Source organism: Miscanthus floridulus, chromosome 9 (assembly GCF_019320115.1).
Source record: "Miscanthus floridulus cultivar M001 chromosome 9, ASM1932011v1, whole genome shotgun sequence".
Taxonomy (NCBI): domain Eukaryota; kingdom Viridiplantae; phylum Streptophyta; class Magnoliopsida; order Poales; family Poaceae; genus Miscanthus; species Miscanthus floridulus.
This window is the reverse complement of record NC_089588.1, coordinates 124,635,840-124,650,117: the sequence shown is the minus strand read 5'-3', so window position 1 is coordinate 124,650,117 and position 14,278 is coordinate 124,635,840. Positions and strand designations below refer to the sequence as shown.

The window sequence follows — 14,278 nt, the reverse complement described above, 5'->3', positions numbered from 1 at the left end:
TCTTTTCATGATTGGTGTATTGTTCTAATCTAGTATGTTTGCTATGCATGCTTGTTCGGATGCTTGTGTGGTGTTTTTCGGTCTTGTCCAGTCGGTGAGTTTTGCGTTGGTGATCTATAAGAAGTTGGAGATCAAGAAGAAGAAGAAGAAAACGTTGAAGATTAGAGCTTACCGAAGGATCGGTGTTAAAGGCAAGTATAGCTTGGGTTTTCTTTCTGTGATCATGATCTTGAAACTTGATTAATGAATATGTTATAAACATAAACAAGATGACTTTTTAGCAACATAAGGACTTGTCTTGTAAGTGATCATTCGGGACTTACAGTACAGCTGTGAGGGCTATATGGCTCTGGCTTTAGCTCAGTATGAGGTCTTTTTCTAGCCGGCTTAGAGGATACTGCGAGTTGGGTATAGGACAGCCTCTGTCCTGTTGAGCCTAGCTATGGAAGCGGCCTTTTATTTTTTTGGAAGGGGGTTCCTATATCCGATGACCCTGCGGCCCTTCCCGGTTAGACGAAATCTTTGAAAGGCTTCATAGTGAACCCTGCCGGCCTTCCTTGGTAGTGGGTTAAGAGGCTGATCACCTCGGGCGAAAGGGCAAATCATGACTCATAGTGAAAGTGTACACCTCTGCGCAGAGTTTAATAAACTGGTATACTAGCCGTGCTCACGGATACGAGCGGCCTTGGAACCCTTACATAAGAGATGATGACTTTTACTTGTTAAGATGATCATTTATGTTAATTGTTTAAGATATTGATTATTCATGTTCATTGATCATGTGGTTATGGAATACACTACCTTGTTGTTATATTTGCTGAGTTCGACATGGACTCACCCTTGCAATTTCCCCCACACCTTAGGCCGGATAATAGTTTGTCAGAGACTTGAGAAGTTAGGCTTGTGATCAACCAGTCAGTTTGGATCCAGTGGAGTGAAGTCTGCACCCGGGGATCAGAGTTGTCTATCCATTGATTGCTTTATAAGGTTATCTCTTTTGCTAAGTTTGCTATATATTAAGCATTACGATTTGATACTGCCCTTTATTTGTAGCTATATGTGAGATTTGATTCTAAAGACTCACATATGGTGTGCATTCGGCTTTGTCCTTAAAACCGGGTGTTACACTGGCTAATTTTATAATATAATACACATATAAATACTCTAAAACCTATGTAGGGATAAACATTCCAATATCCATAGTCACTACTACAAGAATTTATAGCAATGTCTCACTTTTTTTAAGGGTCACCCCTACAAATGGTTCCCAAAACGAGCCATCCCTACAAATCCATTAGTCCGGGCTACTGGTATTTTTAGCCACCACTACAGATTTGTAGGGTCTGCTAGTATTTTCATCCGCTCCTACAAATAGCTTTATTTGTAGGGGTGGCTCTAGATTGTAGGTGCGGTTGGATCTAGAGCCGCCCTGACAAATGGATGCTGAATAGTAAAAATTGCGTATTGAAATTTGAATTTTTCAAATGATCATGCATGGAAAAATGACCAAAACAAAAGTTGTAGATCTCAAAAAGTTATGCAACTTTGTAGTTGACAATATTTTTATTCGAAATCATCTATGCATGAAAAATTACGTTTGAATTTGTGACATTTGAAATTTAAGATTTTCAAATGGCCTCGAATGGAGAAACGAGCGAAACAAAAGTTATAGATCTCGAAAAGTTATACAACTTTGTAGTTGACAACGTTTCATTTGAAATCATCTAGCTAAGGAAAACCACTTTTGAACTTTTTAAATTTAAAATTTGATTTTTTCAAACATCCTCGGATGGAGAATGAACAAAATAAAAGTTGTAGATCTCGAAAAGTTATAAAACCTTGTAGTTGACAACTTTTTCATATGAAATCATCTTGTCAAGGAAAACTATGTTTGAATTTCTCACATTTGAAATTTGCATTTTTCGAACGACCCTGCCAGCAATGAAGTGTGTGTTTTTCGCATAAAAATTGTATGCCTTGCGGCTTGGGACGACGTGGGCGTGTGGCTTCTTGTGTAGATATGGTTTCTTATCTAAGAAACTATTTCCTCGTCTCTCTTCCTTAATTGCAGTGCCACAACATGTTTTTGCTTAGTTGTCACCTTAATTAATGAACATAGAAACAATGTAGTACGTTTCTTTTGTACCCTTATACATAGTAACACACATAAATAATTATTCTCCTGGCTGTGTTGTTGTAGGCTTGGACCTGTGTCACACCCAATTTTAAGGATAAAATTGAATGCACAAAACTCGTGTGTGCCCAGGAATCAATCACACACACAAGCTGACAAATTACATATAGTATCATCACGGTGTCTCATACATCAAAGTTATAATAAAACTTAGTCTTATACATCACAGCGGAATAATGAAAAGATAATAAAACTCTCGTGGCCGTCATCACAGGGAAGGTCAACTGGTTGACCACAAGCCTAATAATCCTCCGGGAAATCCTCATACCCGTTGTCATCTGTTACCCATCCGGGATTTTTATCCAAGTAAAGAAAATAAACAAGTGTAAGTACATTCCGTACTTAGCAAGCTAACATGGGGTTATGAAGCTCAAAAAGGGTAGACTCTGGTTTACTGCAGTTAGCATTTTTAATAGGTTAAGCTTTTATTCTCAATTATTATCAAGTTATGCTTAAGCTCCCATTTAATTCCCATAAGAACAAATATCGGGGTCAGGGGTACCATATATCATCATTGAACAACTTTAAATGATCATCAACAATTAACCATTTATTCTGTGAGTTTTCTGGGCCGCTCGTGACCGTGAGCACGGCTGTTATAATAGTTTGTTACCCTCTGCAAAGGTGGTGCACATTCACCGCGAGTCGTGATCCCCATATGCCCGGGTTAATTACTCCCATATCACTACCAAGATGAGCGGGCAGGGTACACTATGAAGCCATTTCATAGGTTTCCCTAACAAGTTAGGGCCGCTAGGTTTCCTTGGCAGGCAGATGTAGGGACCCCCTTTCCTATGGCACAAATCCATCGCGGCTATACTCATAGGAACAGAGGCAGCCCTATACCCAAAGTGGCAAGCCCCATTTGCGCCAAAAAGGTAACGTCTAACCAGCTAGGAAAGGTCCTATTACTGAGCTAAAGTCAGAGCCATATGACTCTCCCGGTTGCACTGTCAGTCCCAGCTTTTGCCGACAGATAAGTCCTTATGGAGGGCTGGGAGCAACATGAACAAAAGTCATTTGCACTTTCGCCCTATGGAACAGTTGTTATAAATCATGTTACTCACTTTGTTCCATAGTATCATCCATCAACATGTATGTCAAGTTCAGTTAGAGCACTAGCAATCTACCCATATGCATTTAACCTATAGGAGACAAGGAACAGGATAAACAATCACTAGGATGTCCTTACGGGTATCAAAATTAGACACATGCAAATGAGTAATTGATTAAAGTGAAATAGGACATCAAGGAAGGCCCATGTTATACTTGCCTTGGTTCACAAACTCATGCTGGTCCTGCTGGTCGTCGAAGAGTTCTTGGTCTCCAACATTTTCCTCACCGTCTGAACGCGACCAACACGGCAACATACAACATTCCAAAAGCATTCATGCAAAGCAAACATTCCTATCATTAGAACAGTACACCAACAGTATTGAAATCAAGATAAAATGTTTGTAAAACTAATCTACGTCTCGCTACGATCACGTCAACGCGAAGTTCACGAAAAACGGAGCTGAAATGCGAAAGTTATGATTTAAACGGGTTTTCCTATAGCCATATATTTAATTAAATCTAATCATGAAATTAAAAAGTTCTAAACTTGACTAACAGTAACTCCAACATGTAGCTTATGAAATTACGAAGCTAACGCGATTTGAATGGATCAATTCGGAGCTAAAACGACAATTTTATAAGCAAAACAGTTCAAATGGCATTTCTGTAAATACTGAAAACGTATATTTGACTTAAGCCGTGGAGTTTACGCTTTCCAAACGGGATTGCGCATTCGGGAAATATGCTTTGGGCTGCGGGTTAGGACATAGAAAAGTCCAGGGACTCTTTAGCAAAATTACCCGCGAAGGGGTAACTTCTAATCCTGGCCGTTGATCTCGCGATGGGCGGCTAGGATCGGCCTAGGGGGGTCGGCCGGCCGAAACAGTGTCACCGGCGGCAAGCTCCATGACCGGCGGCAGTGGACTCGCCGGAGCGCGCGGTTAGGGACCCACGGGCCACAGTTTTCCAAACCTAGGGCACCAGTGAGCGCAAGGGAAGAAGGGGGGTCGCAGCCATGCCGTTTCGGCGGCCGGGAACGGCGGCTAGCACGGTGGCCGCCATGGCCGGCGACCATGGCTCGCAGAGCTCGCGGCCAAGGCTCGGGAAGCCAAGAAACGAGAAGCAAGCTACACGAGGAGAGAGAGGGGAGGACGGCGAAGCTCACCAAGGGGGAAATGGAGACGGAGGTGGCTCGGAGGAGGCTATCCGCGCGGAGGGGCGGTCGGCGGAGCTCGGAGACCTCGGGGCGGCGGTTGTAGCTCCCACGCGCGCGAGTGAACGGAAAATGGGGCGTAGAGGCAGCAGGGAGAGGCGGAGACGGCTCGGTGCCGATTTAAAGCGGCCGGGGCGCGAGGGGGGGCACGCTCCCACGATGCCGTTCGTGGGAGGCGGTTGCGGCCAGGCCGGGTGGTTCCGAGGCGCGCGGGGTGAAGACGGCGCCGACAAGCGGGCCCGGGCGTCAGCGGCAGGGCACGGGGCGCAGGCGCGGCGGTTGCCTGGCGCGGCTTGCTAGGCTGGCACGGCTACTGGGCCGAGCGGCTGGGCCGGTGGTGCCGGGCTGAGCAGGGAAAAGGGGAGAGGAGGGTGAACGGGCCGCGCGAGAAAAAGGCCATGTGGGCCGAAAGTGAGGGAGGGGAGGAGATAATCATTTTTCCTTTTTATTTTCCAAACAAATTTTCCCAAAGGCATTTTCAAATAATTTTTGAATTCATTTGAACTCTAATTCAAAAACAATCATCACATGAATAAATATTGCAGCAGTATGTATGCATTCAAAAGTTTCAAATCTTATAATTGATTTTAATTCCCCTAAAATTATTAATTTCCTATAATTGAATGCACACTTAATAACATAATTAAATCAAATTTACTTATTTTAAAGAATGAAAAATTTTGGGTGTTACAATTCTACCCCCCTTAAGATGAATCTCGTCCTCGAGATTCGGGTGATTGTTTACTCCAACAGTTGGGGATAAGTCTTTCTCAGATCCTCTTCTCTTTCCCAAGTAGCCTCATCCTCTGTATAACGATTCCACTGCACCTTGCACATCTTTACTGTTCGGCTTCTCGTAACTCTTTTGGCAGTTTCCAAAATCTTTATCGGATACTCTTCATAAGTAAGATCTTCCTTGACAACAAGTTCTTCCAAAGGAATTTGTTCTTCTAGTACCCTCAGACACTTTTTCAACTGGGAAACATGGAACACGTCGTGCACACCGGACAAGCTCTCAGGCAGTTCCAACTGATAAGCTACTTCTCCACGTCTCTCTAGGATCTTAAAAGGTCCTATATACCCTGGTGCTAACTTTCCCTTCATATTGAATCTTCTCACACTTCTCATTGGTGACACTTTCAAGTACACATAATCACCAATCTCGAAAATCAGCTCTCTTCTGCGGTTATCAGCGTAACTCTTCTGTCGGGACTGAGCTACTCTCAAATTGTCTCTAATCATTCTCACTTGTTCTTCCGCGTCTCTAAGGACATCGGGACCAAACACTTGAGTTTCTCCAGTCTGATTCCAGAACAAAGGCATTCTACACTTACGTCCATACAACGCCTCGAAAGGTGCCATCTTAAGGCTCTTTTGATAACTGTTGTTGTATGAGAACTCTGCGTAAGGCAGACTCTTATCCCAACTATCACCATACTGAAGTGCACAAGCTCTCAACATATCTTCCAAAATTTGGTTGATCCTTTCAGTCTGTCCATCGGTTTGTGGGTGGTACGCAAAACTGAAATTCAACTTTGTCCCCAAGGATCTATGCACTTTATGCCAGAATTGCGATGTAAATTGGGTGCCTCTATCCGACACAATTTTATTGGGAACACCATGTAAGCACACTATTCTTTCCATGTACAACTCTACTAATCTTGCACCATTATAGGTAGTCTTGACTGGTAAAAAGTGAGCAACTTTGGTGAGTCGATCCACTATTATCCATATTGAATCATAACCTCTTTGAGTGCGGGGCAGTCCTACAATAAAATCCATACCAACTTCTTCCCATTTCCATTCTGGGATCTTCATTGGTTGTAGTAACCCTACAGGTCTTTGATGCTCAGCTTTCACTCTTTGACAAGTGTCACACAAAGCCACATATTCTGCCACATCTCTCTTCAAACCATACCACCAATACTTTTCTTTGAGATCCAAGTACATCTTGGTACTTCCGGGATGTATAGAATAAGCAGACTCATGGGCCTCTTGCAGAATTGCATCTCGGATAGCTTTCACTTCAGGTACACATATCCTTTTTCCGAACCAAAGAGTTCTATTCTCATCCATTCTGAATCCGGGTGCCTTTCCAAGCACCACATTCTCTGCTATCTCCTTAAGTTTTTCATCCTCCAATTGTCCTTTGCGTATCTCCTGCTCCAATGTAGGCTCTATCACCAATTCCATTGCATTAGTGACCAGGCTCAAGTTGAGATACTCCATTTCAGCACACAACTCTGCTGACATAGATGTTATCTGAATTCCATTGGCATAGCTCTTTCTGCTAAGTGCATCAGCTACAACGTTTGCCTTTCCCGGGTGATAATGCACTTCCAATTCATAGTCATTGATCAATTCCAACCAACGACATTGTCTTAAATTCAGATCTAATTAGGTAAAGATATACTTCAAACTCTTATGATCAGTATAGATATCACTCTTATGTCCAATCAGATAATGTCTCCAGATCTTCAAAGCATGAACCACAGCTGCCAATTCCAGGTCATGAGTACGATAATTCAACTCATGCTTCCTTAGTTGTCTAGATGCATATGCAACCACTCTTCCTTCTTGCATAAGCACACATCCAAGACCCAAACGGGATGCATCACAATATATAGAGAAGTTCTTGTTTAAATCGGGCAAAATTAACACCGGAGCTGTAGTCAATCTTTTCTTTAACTCTTCAAAGTTTGCCTGGCATTTATCCGACCATACATACTTAGCACTCTTTTCCAACAGAGCTGTCATGGGCTTGGCTAGCTTGGAAAAACCTTCAATGAACCTTCGATAATAACCAGCTAATCCCAAAAAGCTACGAATCTCACTTACAGTTGTTGGTGGTTTCCAATTCAGTACATCTTGCACTTTGCCTGGATCCACCGCTATTCCACCATTGGAGACAACATGACCCAGAAAAGAGACTTCCTTTAACCAAAACTCACACTTGCTCCGCTTAGCGTACAACTTATGTTCTCTAAGCTTTTGCAAGACCATCCTTATGTGTTATGCATGTTCTTCTTCAGTCTTGGAGAATATTAGTATGTCATCTATGAATACTACCACAAATTTATCTAGAAACTCCATGAACACCTTATTCATCAGATACATGAAGTATGCGGGTGCATTGGTTAATCCAAAAGACATAACGGTGTACTCATATAATCCGTACCGTGTAGTGAATGCTGTCTTGGGTATGTCCGAGTTTCGTATCTTAAGCTGATGATAACCAGATCGGAGATCAATCTTGGAGAACACATGTGCTCCACGCAACTGATCAAACAAATCATCAATCCTAGGCAAAGGGTATTTATTCTTGATAGTAACCTCATTAAGTGAGCGGTAATCCACACACATTCGTTGACTACCATCCTTCTTATCCACTAAGATCATAGGTGCCCCCCATGGGGAAGAACTGGGGCGTATGAAACCTTTTTCTTGCAACTCTTTTAGTTGTTTCTTAAGCTCTTCTAATTCATTAACTCCCATTCTATATGGACATTTAGCTATTGGTGCAGTTCCAGGTAATAATTCGATAATGAATTCAATGTCTTGGTCAGGTGGCATACCTGGCAAGTCATCGGGGAAGACATCCGGGAACTCCTCCACGACACGATCTTGTTCATTGACTTCACCATCTAGCTGGTTCACTGTGGCTGTAGGCTGAGCTTGCACTACCACTTCTACACATATTCTATCTCCATTGAGTGATGTCACAACCACAGATTTCTCCTGACACTGAATCACTGCCCGATGTTGTTTCATCCAATCCATACCCAGGATAAGATCGATTCCCGCTGTTCTCAACACAATAGGCTTCACCTTGAAGTCTACCCCCCTTAAGGAAATGCTAGTTGAGGGGCTCCAATAAGAAGCGGGCATACTACCTCCTGGGGAATTCACTAGTATAGGATTTTTCATGGCACACAAAGGTATGCTATGCATTCTAACAAAAGCTTGGGAGATAAAAGAATGCGAAGCACCAGAATCAAATAGTACGGTAGCAGAAATAGAGTTGACGCTGAACGTACCCAACATGACCTCAGGCGTCTCCTGAGCTGCATCAGATGACACATAGTTCACCTTCGCTGTGAGAGGTGGTCGGGCGTTGAACTTCTGATTGTTGGTCTGGTTCTGAGGTGCTTGTTGGTTCTGCTTCTTAGGACACTGATGAGCATAGTGACCTACTTCTCCACATCAGTAACAGGCATTGGGATTGTTGGGTGCACCACTCTTCACAGGAGCATTGTTAGGCACTCCCTGGCGTGTTGCAGGATTACTAGTCTGTTGCGGGGGACGCTGATTTCCAAACTATTGCTGGTACTGAGGGCGTTGCTGGAACTGGTTCCGCTGAGGATACTGACCACGGTTTCCCTGGTGAGTTGGTCCTTGATTCCTCTGCTAGAAACCTTGCTGGGGATAAGCACGTGGGCGAGTGTTGCTTCCAGAAGCTTGCCCTTGGAGCCTTCTCTTCTTAGCTTCCATCTCCTTGCACTTATCATCAATCATGATTGCGCGATTCACCAAAGACTGGAAGTTAGGATAAGTATTAGACATCAGCTGGAGCTGCAGTCCATCATAGAGTCCCTTGAGGAAACGGCGTTGCTTATCCTTGTCATCTGCCACATCATTAGGAGCGTAGCGAGATAGTTGTGCGAACTTGTCCCGATATTCTGCCACAGTCATTGATCCTTGCTTGAGAGATCTGAATTCTTCCTGCTTCAGTTCCACTAGTCCATCAGGAATATGGTATGACCGGAAACTGTCCTTGAATTCCTGCCAAGTGATAGCAGGAGCATTGTTGGGACGTCCAAACTAGAATGATTCCCACCAATCCTGAGCAGCTCCTTGGAGTTGCCCGGAAGCGTACATCACCTTCTCAAGGTCGTTGCATTGTGCTATGTTCAGTTGTTTCTCCACAGCACGCAACCAATCATCGGCCTCCATAGGGTCTGAGGCATGGGTGAACACCGGTGGACGACCTTTCATAAACTCTCCACGCTTATCTCTAACCTGGACAGGCGGTGGCCCTCTTGCAGGTTCATTGTCTAAGCGCTGCATCATAGCTTGCATCAGCTGCGCTTGCATTCCCAATATCTGTTCCATGGTCACAGGTGGCGGTGGTGGATTTATAAGAGCATCACGCCCATGACCACGGCCTCTGCCTCTTCCTCCTCTTGCGGCCATCTGTTTTCCAACAAATGTGCAAAATTTTAGAGATTTTTCCAGTTATAGAGAGCTTATAAAAGATAAAACACAATGCTGAGAATTTTCTGGACAAGATTCAAATTCAGCAGTTCAGTAAAACTGTTATAACTCGAGTTTCAGAGATCCAACAGAAGTGCACCAAGATTCGTTAGAAAGCTTAGGACATCAGCTACAACTTTCATTTAGACCACTTTTACAGATTCGAACTCACACATAAGCAAAAGTAGAGCTAAACCGAAACTGTTCTGAGTTCCAGACAGCACAGGAACATCAACTTGTGTCAGCTAGATCTCCCAAACCTGAACAGCTATTGACGTGATTCCAAAGACACTCAAAAGATACAGAGGTCTAGTTATCTCCACAAAAATTTCAGAATTTTTATCATCCCAGATTTCGAGATACCAGATAAAGAACACAGGCTGCTCCAGAAATCAGCACAGCAGAGATAAGATAAAACAATACATCTGCATTAAGATTTCATTCTAAATTTAAAGTTCCCTTCTAAGCAAGTTGTGGACATGCCCACAAACTTCCAGCAATCAAGCAAAATACCAAATCAATCAAGTTCACAAATCAAACATCAAATCAACCAAGTTCACAAGACCAACAAGACTAATTAAGAACACGAATCTATCGACGTGGTAATCTAGATCAAGGCACCTAACACCTATGGAGCAGTGTCAATCATGGTGAAGGAACGGCGCTTCTTCTTGTAGATGGAAGGCTGTCCCAGTTGTGCTCGAAGTTCATCCACTTGTTTCTGAAGACGTCTCTGCGCCCTCTGAGATGCATATAGTTCTCCTTTGACTTCATCATCCACTCCCTGCATAGCGTGGACATGCTGCACCGTTGCCTCCAGAGTTGGGTCATTCTTTGGTGGAGCCAAAACCTGCCAAACACCCTCATGATCATTTCGAGGAAGGAACCTGAAGTGATCCTCCCTCATGGCCTCAAAGCGACGACCATGGTAGTGGATGTAGGCATTCTGTGCTGCATCCTCCATGCCATCCAAAGCATGGGCTCTCCTGGCAGGGGCACAGTGGACAGTCTCCACCTCATGTCCATTAATGATATCATTCCATGCGGTGACCACCAGCTCTACCTTCTAGAAGGTAGCCTCCAGTGGGTGCTTGTACTCGGCGCAGTGGTAGCTGATGGAGGCGTGCAAGTCGGGGAAGTAGTCGTCCAGCATGCGGGTGAGGAGAGTGTGGTAGTAGGCTGTCTCTGGAGCTGGCTTGAAGTAGTACTTGCACTTCCAGCCAATCTCCTCGTCCTCCACGGGGGCAGCTGGGGAGGGTGCAGGTGTAGGGGAAGTAGCCGTTGACTCCTCAGGTGTAGCTACCACAGGGTAGACGGGCACGGCGACTGGTGTAGGCGTAGGTGTAGCCATCTCCTCGTCGTCGGAGATGATCACAATCTCCCTCTTCGCCAGTGGGGCACGCGGGGTAAACATGGCACGATATCCGGCGGTGCTGAGTCGAGCAGTCTTCGGATTATGAGACATCTATAGATTTAAAGTAAGATAGAATTAGAATCAACAATTTTAAATAATAGATTAAGGTATGAAAAGCATAAATGTTTTAATAAAATAACAAGAATAAGTCAGTAAGCAAGAAACCAGAGGAGCAAAGATGCTAAAACGACCATTTTCTAACTAGGCTTGCGTCCTACAGTCAACACGGCTCTGATACCAATTTGTCACACCCAATTTTAAGGATAAAATTAAATGCACAAAACTCGTGTGTGCCCAGAAATCAATCACACACACAAGCTGATAAATTACATATAGTATCATCACGGTGTCTCATACATCAGAGTTATAACAAAACTTAGTCTTATACATCACAGCGGAATAATGAAAAGATAATAAAACTCTCGTGGCCGTCATCATAGGGAAGGTCAACTGGTTGACCACAAGCCTAATAATCCTCCGGGAAATCCTCATACCCGTTGTCATCTGTTACCCATCCGGGATTTTTATCCAAGTAAAGAAAATAAACAAGTGTAAGTACATTCCGTACTTAGCAAGCTAACATGGGGTTATGAAGCTCAAAAAGGGTAGACTCTGGTTTACTGCAGTTAGCATTTTTAATAGGTCAAGCTTTTATTCTCAATTATTATCAAGTTATGCTTAAGCTCCCATTTAATTCCCATAAGAACAAATATCGGGGTCAGGGGTACCATATATCATCATTGAACAACTTTAAATGATCATCAACAATTAACCAGTTATTCTGTGAGTTTTCTGGGCCGCTCGTGACCGTGAGCACGGCTGTTATAACAGTTTGTTACCCTCTGCAGAGGTGGTGCACATTCACCGCGAGTCGTGATCCCCATATGCCCGGGTTAATTACTCACATGTCACTACCAAGGTGAGCGGGCAGGGTACACTATGAAGCCATTTCATAGGTTTCCCTAACAAGTTAGGGCCGCTAGGTTTCCTTGGCAGGCTGATGTAGGGACCCCCCTTTCCTATGGCACAAATCCATCGCGGCTATACTCATAGGAACAGAGGCAGCCCTATACCCAAAGTGGTAAGCCCCATTTGCACCAAAAAGGTAACCTCTAACCAGCTAGGAAAGGTCCTATTACTGAGCTAAAGTCAGAGCCATATGACTCTCCCGGTTGCACTGTCAGTCCCAGCTTTTGCCGATAGATAAGTCCTTATGGAGGGCCGGGAGCAACATGAACAAAAGTCATTTGCACTTTCGCCCTATGGAACAGTTGTTATAAATCATGTTACTCACTTTGTTCCATAGTATCATTCATCAACATGTATGTCAAGTTCAGTTAGAGCACTAGCAATCTACCCATATGCATTTAACCCATAGGAGACAAGGAACAGGATAAACAATCACTAGGATGTCCTTACGGGTATCAAAATTAGACACATGCAAATGAGTAATTGATTAAAGTGAAATAGGACATCAAGGAAGGCCCATGTTATACTTGCCTTGGTTCACAAACTCGTGCTGGTCCTGCTGGTCGTCGAAGAGTTCTTGGTCTCCAACGTTTTCCTCACCGTCTGAACGCGACCAACACGGCAACATACAACATTCCAAAAGCATTCATGCAAAGCAAACATTCCTATCATTAGAACAGTACACCAACAGTATTGAAATCAAGATAAAATGTTTGTAAAACTAATCTACGTCTCGCTACGATCATGTCAACGCGAAGTTCACGAAAAACGGAGCTAAAATGCGAAAGTTATGATTTAAACGGGTTTTCCTATAGCCATATATTTAATTAAATCTAATCATGAAATTAAAAAGTTCTAAACTTGACTAACAGTAACTCCAACATGTAGCTTATGAAATTATGAAGCTAACGCGATTTGAATGGATCAATTCGGAGCTAAAACGACAATTTTATAAGCGAAACAGTTCAAATGGCATTTCTGTAAATACTGAAAACGTATTTTGACTTAAGCCGTGGAGTTTACGCTTTCCAAACGGGATTGCGCATTCGGGAAATACGCTTTGGGCTGCGGGTTAGGACTTAGAAAAGTCTAGGGACTCTTTAGCAAAATTACCCGCGAAGGGGTAACTTCTAATCCTGGCCATTGATCTCGCGATGCGCGGCTAGGATCGGCCTGGGGGGGTCGGCCGGCCAGAACAGTGTCACCGGCGGCAAGCTCCATGGCCGGCGGCAGTGGACTCGCCAGAGCGCGCGGTTAGGGACCCACGGGCCATGGTTTTCCAAACCTAGGGCACCAGTGAGCGCGGGGGAAGAAGGCGGGTCGCAGCCATGCCGTTTCGGCGGCCGGGAACGGCGGCTAGCACGGTGGCCGCCATGGCCGGCGACCATGGCTCGCGGAGCTCGCGGCCAAGGCTCGGGAAGCCAAGAAACGAGAAGCAAGCTGCACGAGGAGAGAGAGGGGAGGACGACGAAGCTCACCAAGGGGGAAATGGAGACGGAGGCGGCTCGGAGGAGGCTGTCCGCGCAGAGGGGCGGTCGGCGGAGGTCGGAGACCTCGGGGCGGCGGTTGTAGCTCCCACGCGCGCGGGTGAACGGAAAATGGGGCGTAGAGGCAGCAGGGAGAGGCGGAGACGGCTCGGTGCCGATTTAAAGCGGCCGGGGCGCGAGGGGGGGCACGCTCCCACGATGCCGTTCGTGGGAGGCGGTTGCGGCCAGGCCGGGTGGTTCCGAGGCGCGCAGGGTGAAGACGGCACTGACAAGCGGGCCCGGGCGTCAGCGGCAGGGCACGGGGCGCAGGCGCGGCGGTTGCCTGGCGCGGCTTGCTGGGCTGGCGCGGCTGCTGGGCCGAGCGGCTGGGCCGGCGGTGCCGGGCTGAGCGGGGAAAAGGGGAGAGGAGGGTGAACGGGCCGCGCGGGAAAAAGGCCATGTGGGCCGAAAGTGAGGGAGGGGAGGAGATAATCATTTTTCCTTTTTATTTTCCAAACAAATTTTTCCAAAGGCATTTTCAAATAATTTTTGAATTCATTTGAACTCTAATTCAAGAACAATCATCACATGAATAAATATTGCAGCAGCATGTATGCATTCAAAAGTTTCAAATCTTATAATTGATTTTAATTCCCCAAAAATTATTAATTTCCTATAATTGAATGCACACTTAATAACATAATTAAATCAAA

General features: G+C 44.8%; 1 protein-coding gene across 1 annotated transcript; it reads left to right on the top strand.

Moving 5' to 3' along the window:
- Window positions 1-13,427: 13,427 nt before the first annotated feature.
- On the top strand, window positions 13,428-14,000 carry LOC136480829 (uncharacterized). The gene has a single exon (XM_066478271.1). The coding sequence runs from the start codon at window positions 13,428-13,430 to the stop codon at window positions 13,998-14,000; it is 573 nt and encodes a 190-aa protein (XP_066334368.1).
- The last annotated feature ends 278 nt before the right edge of the window (window positions 14,001-14,278 follow it).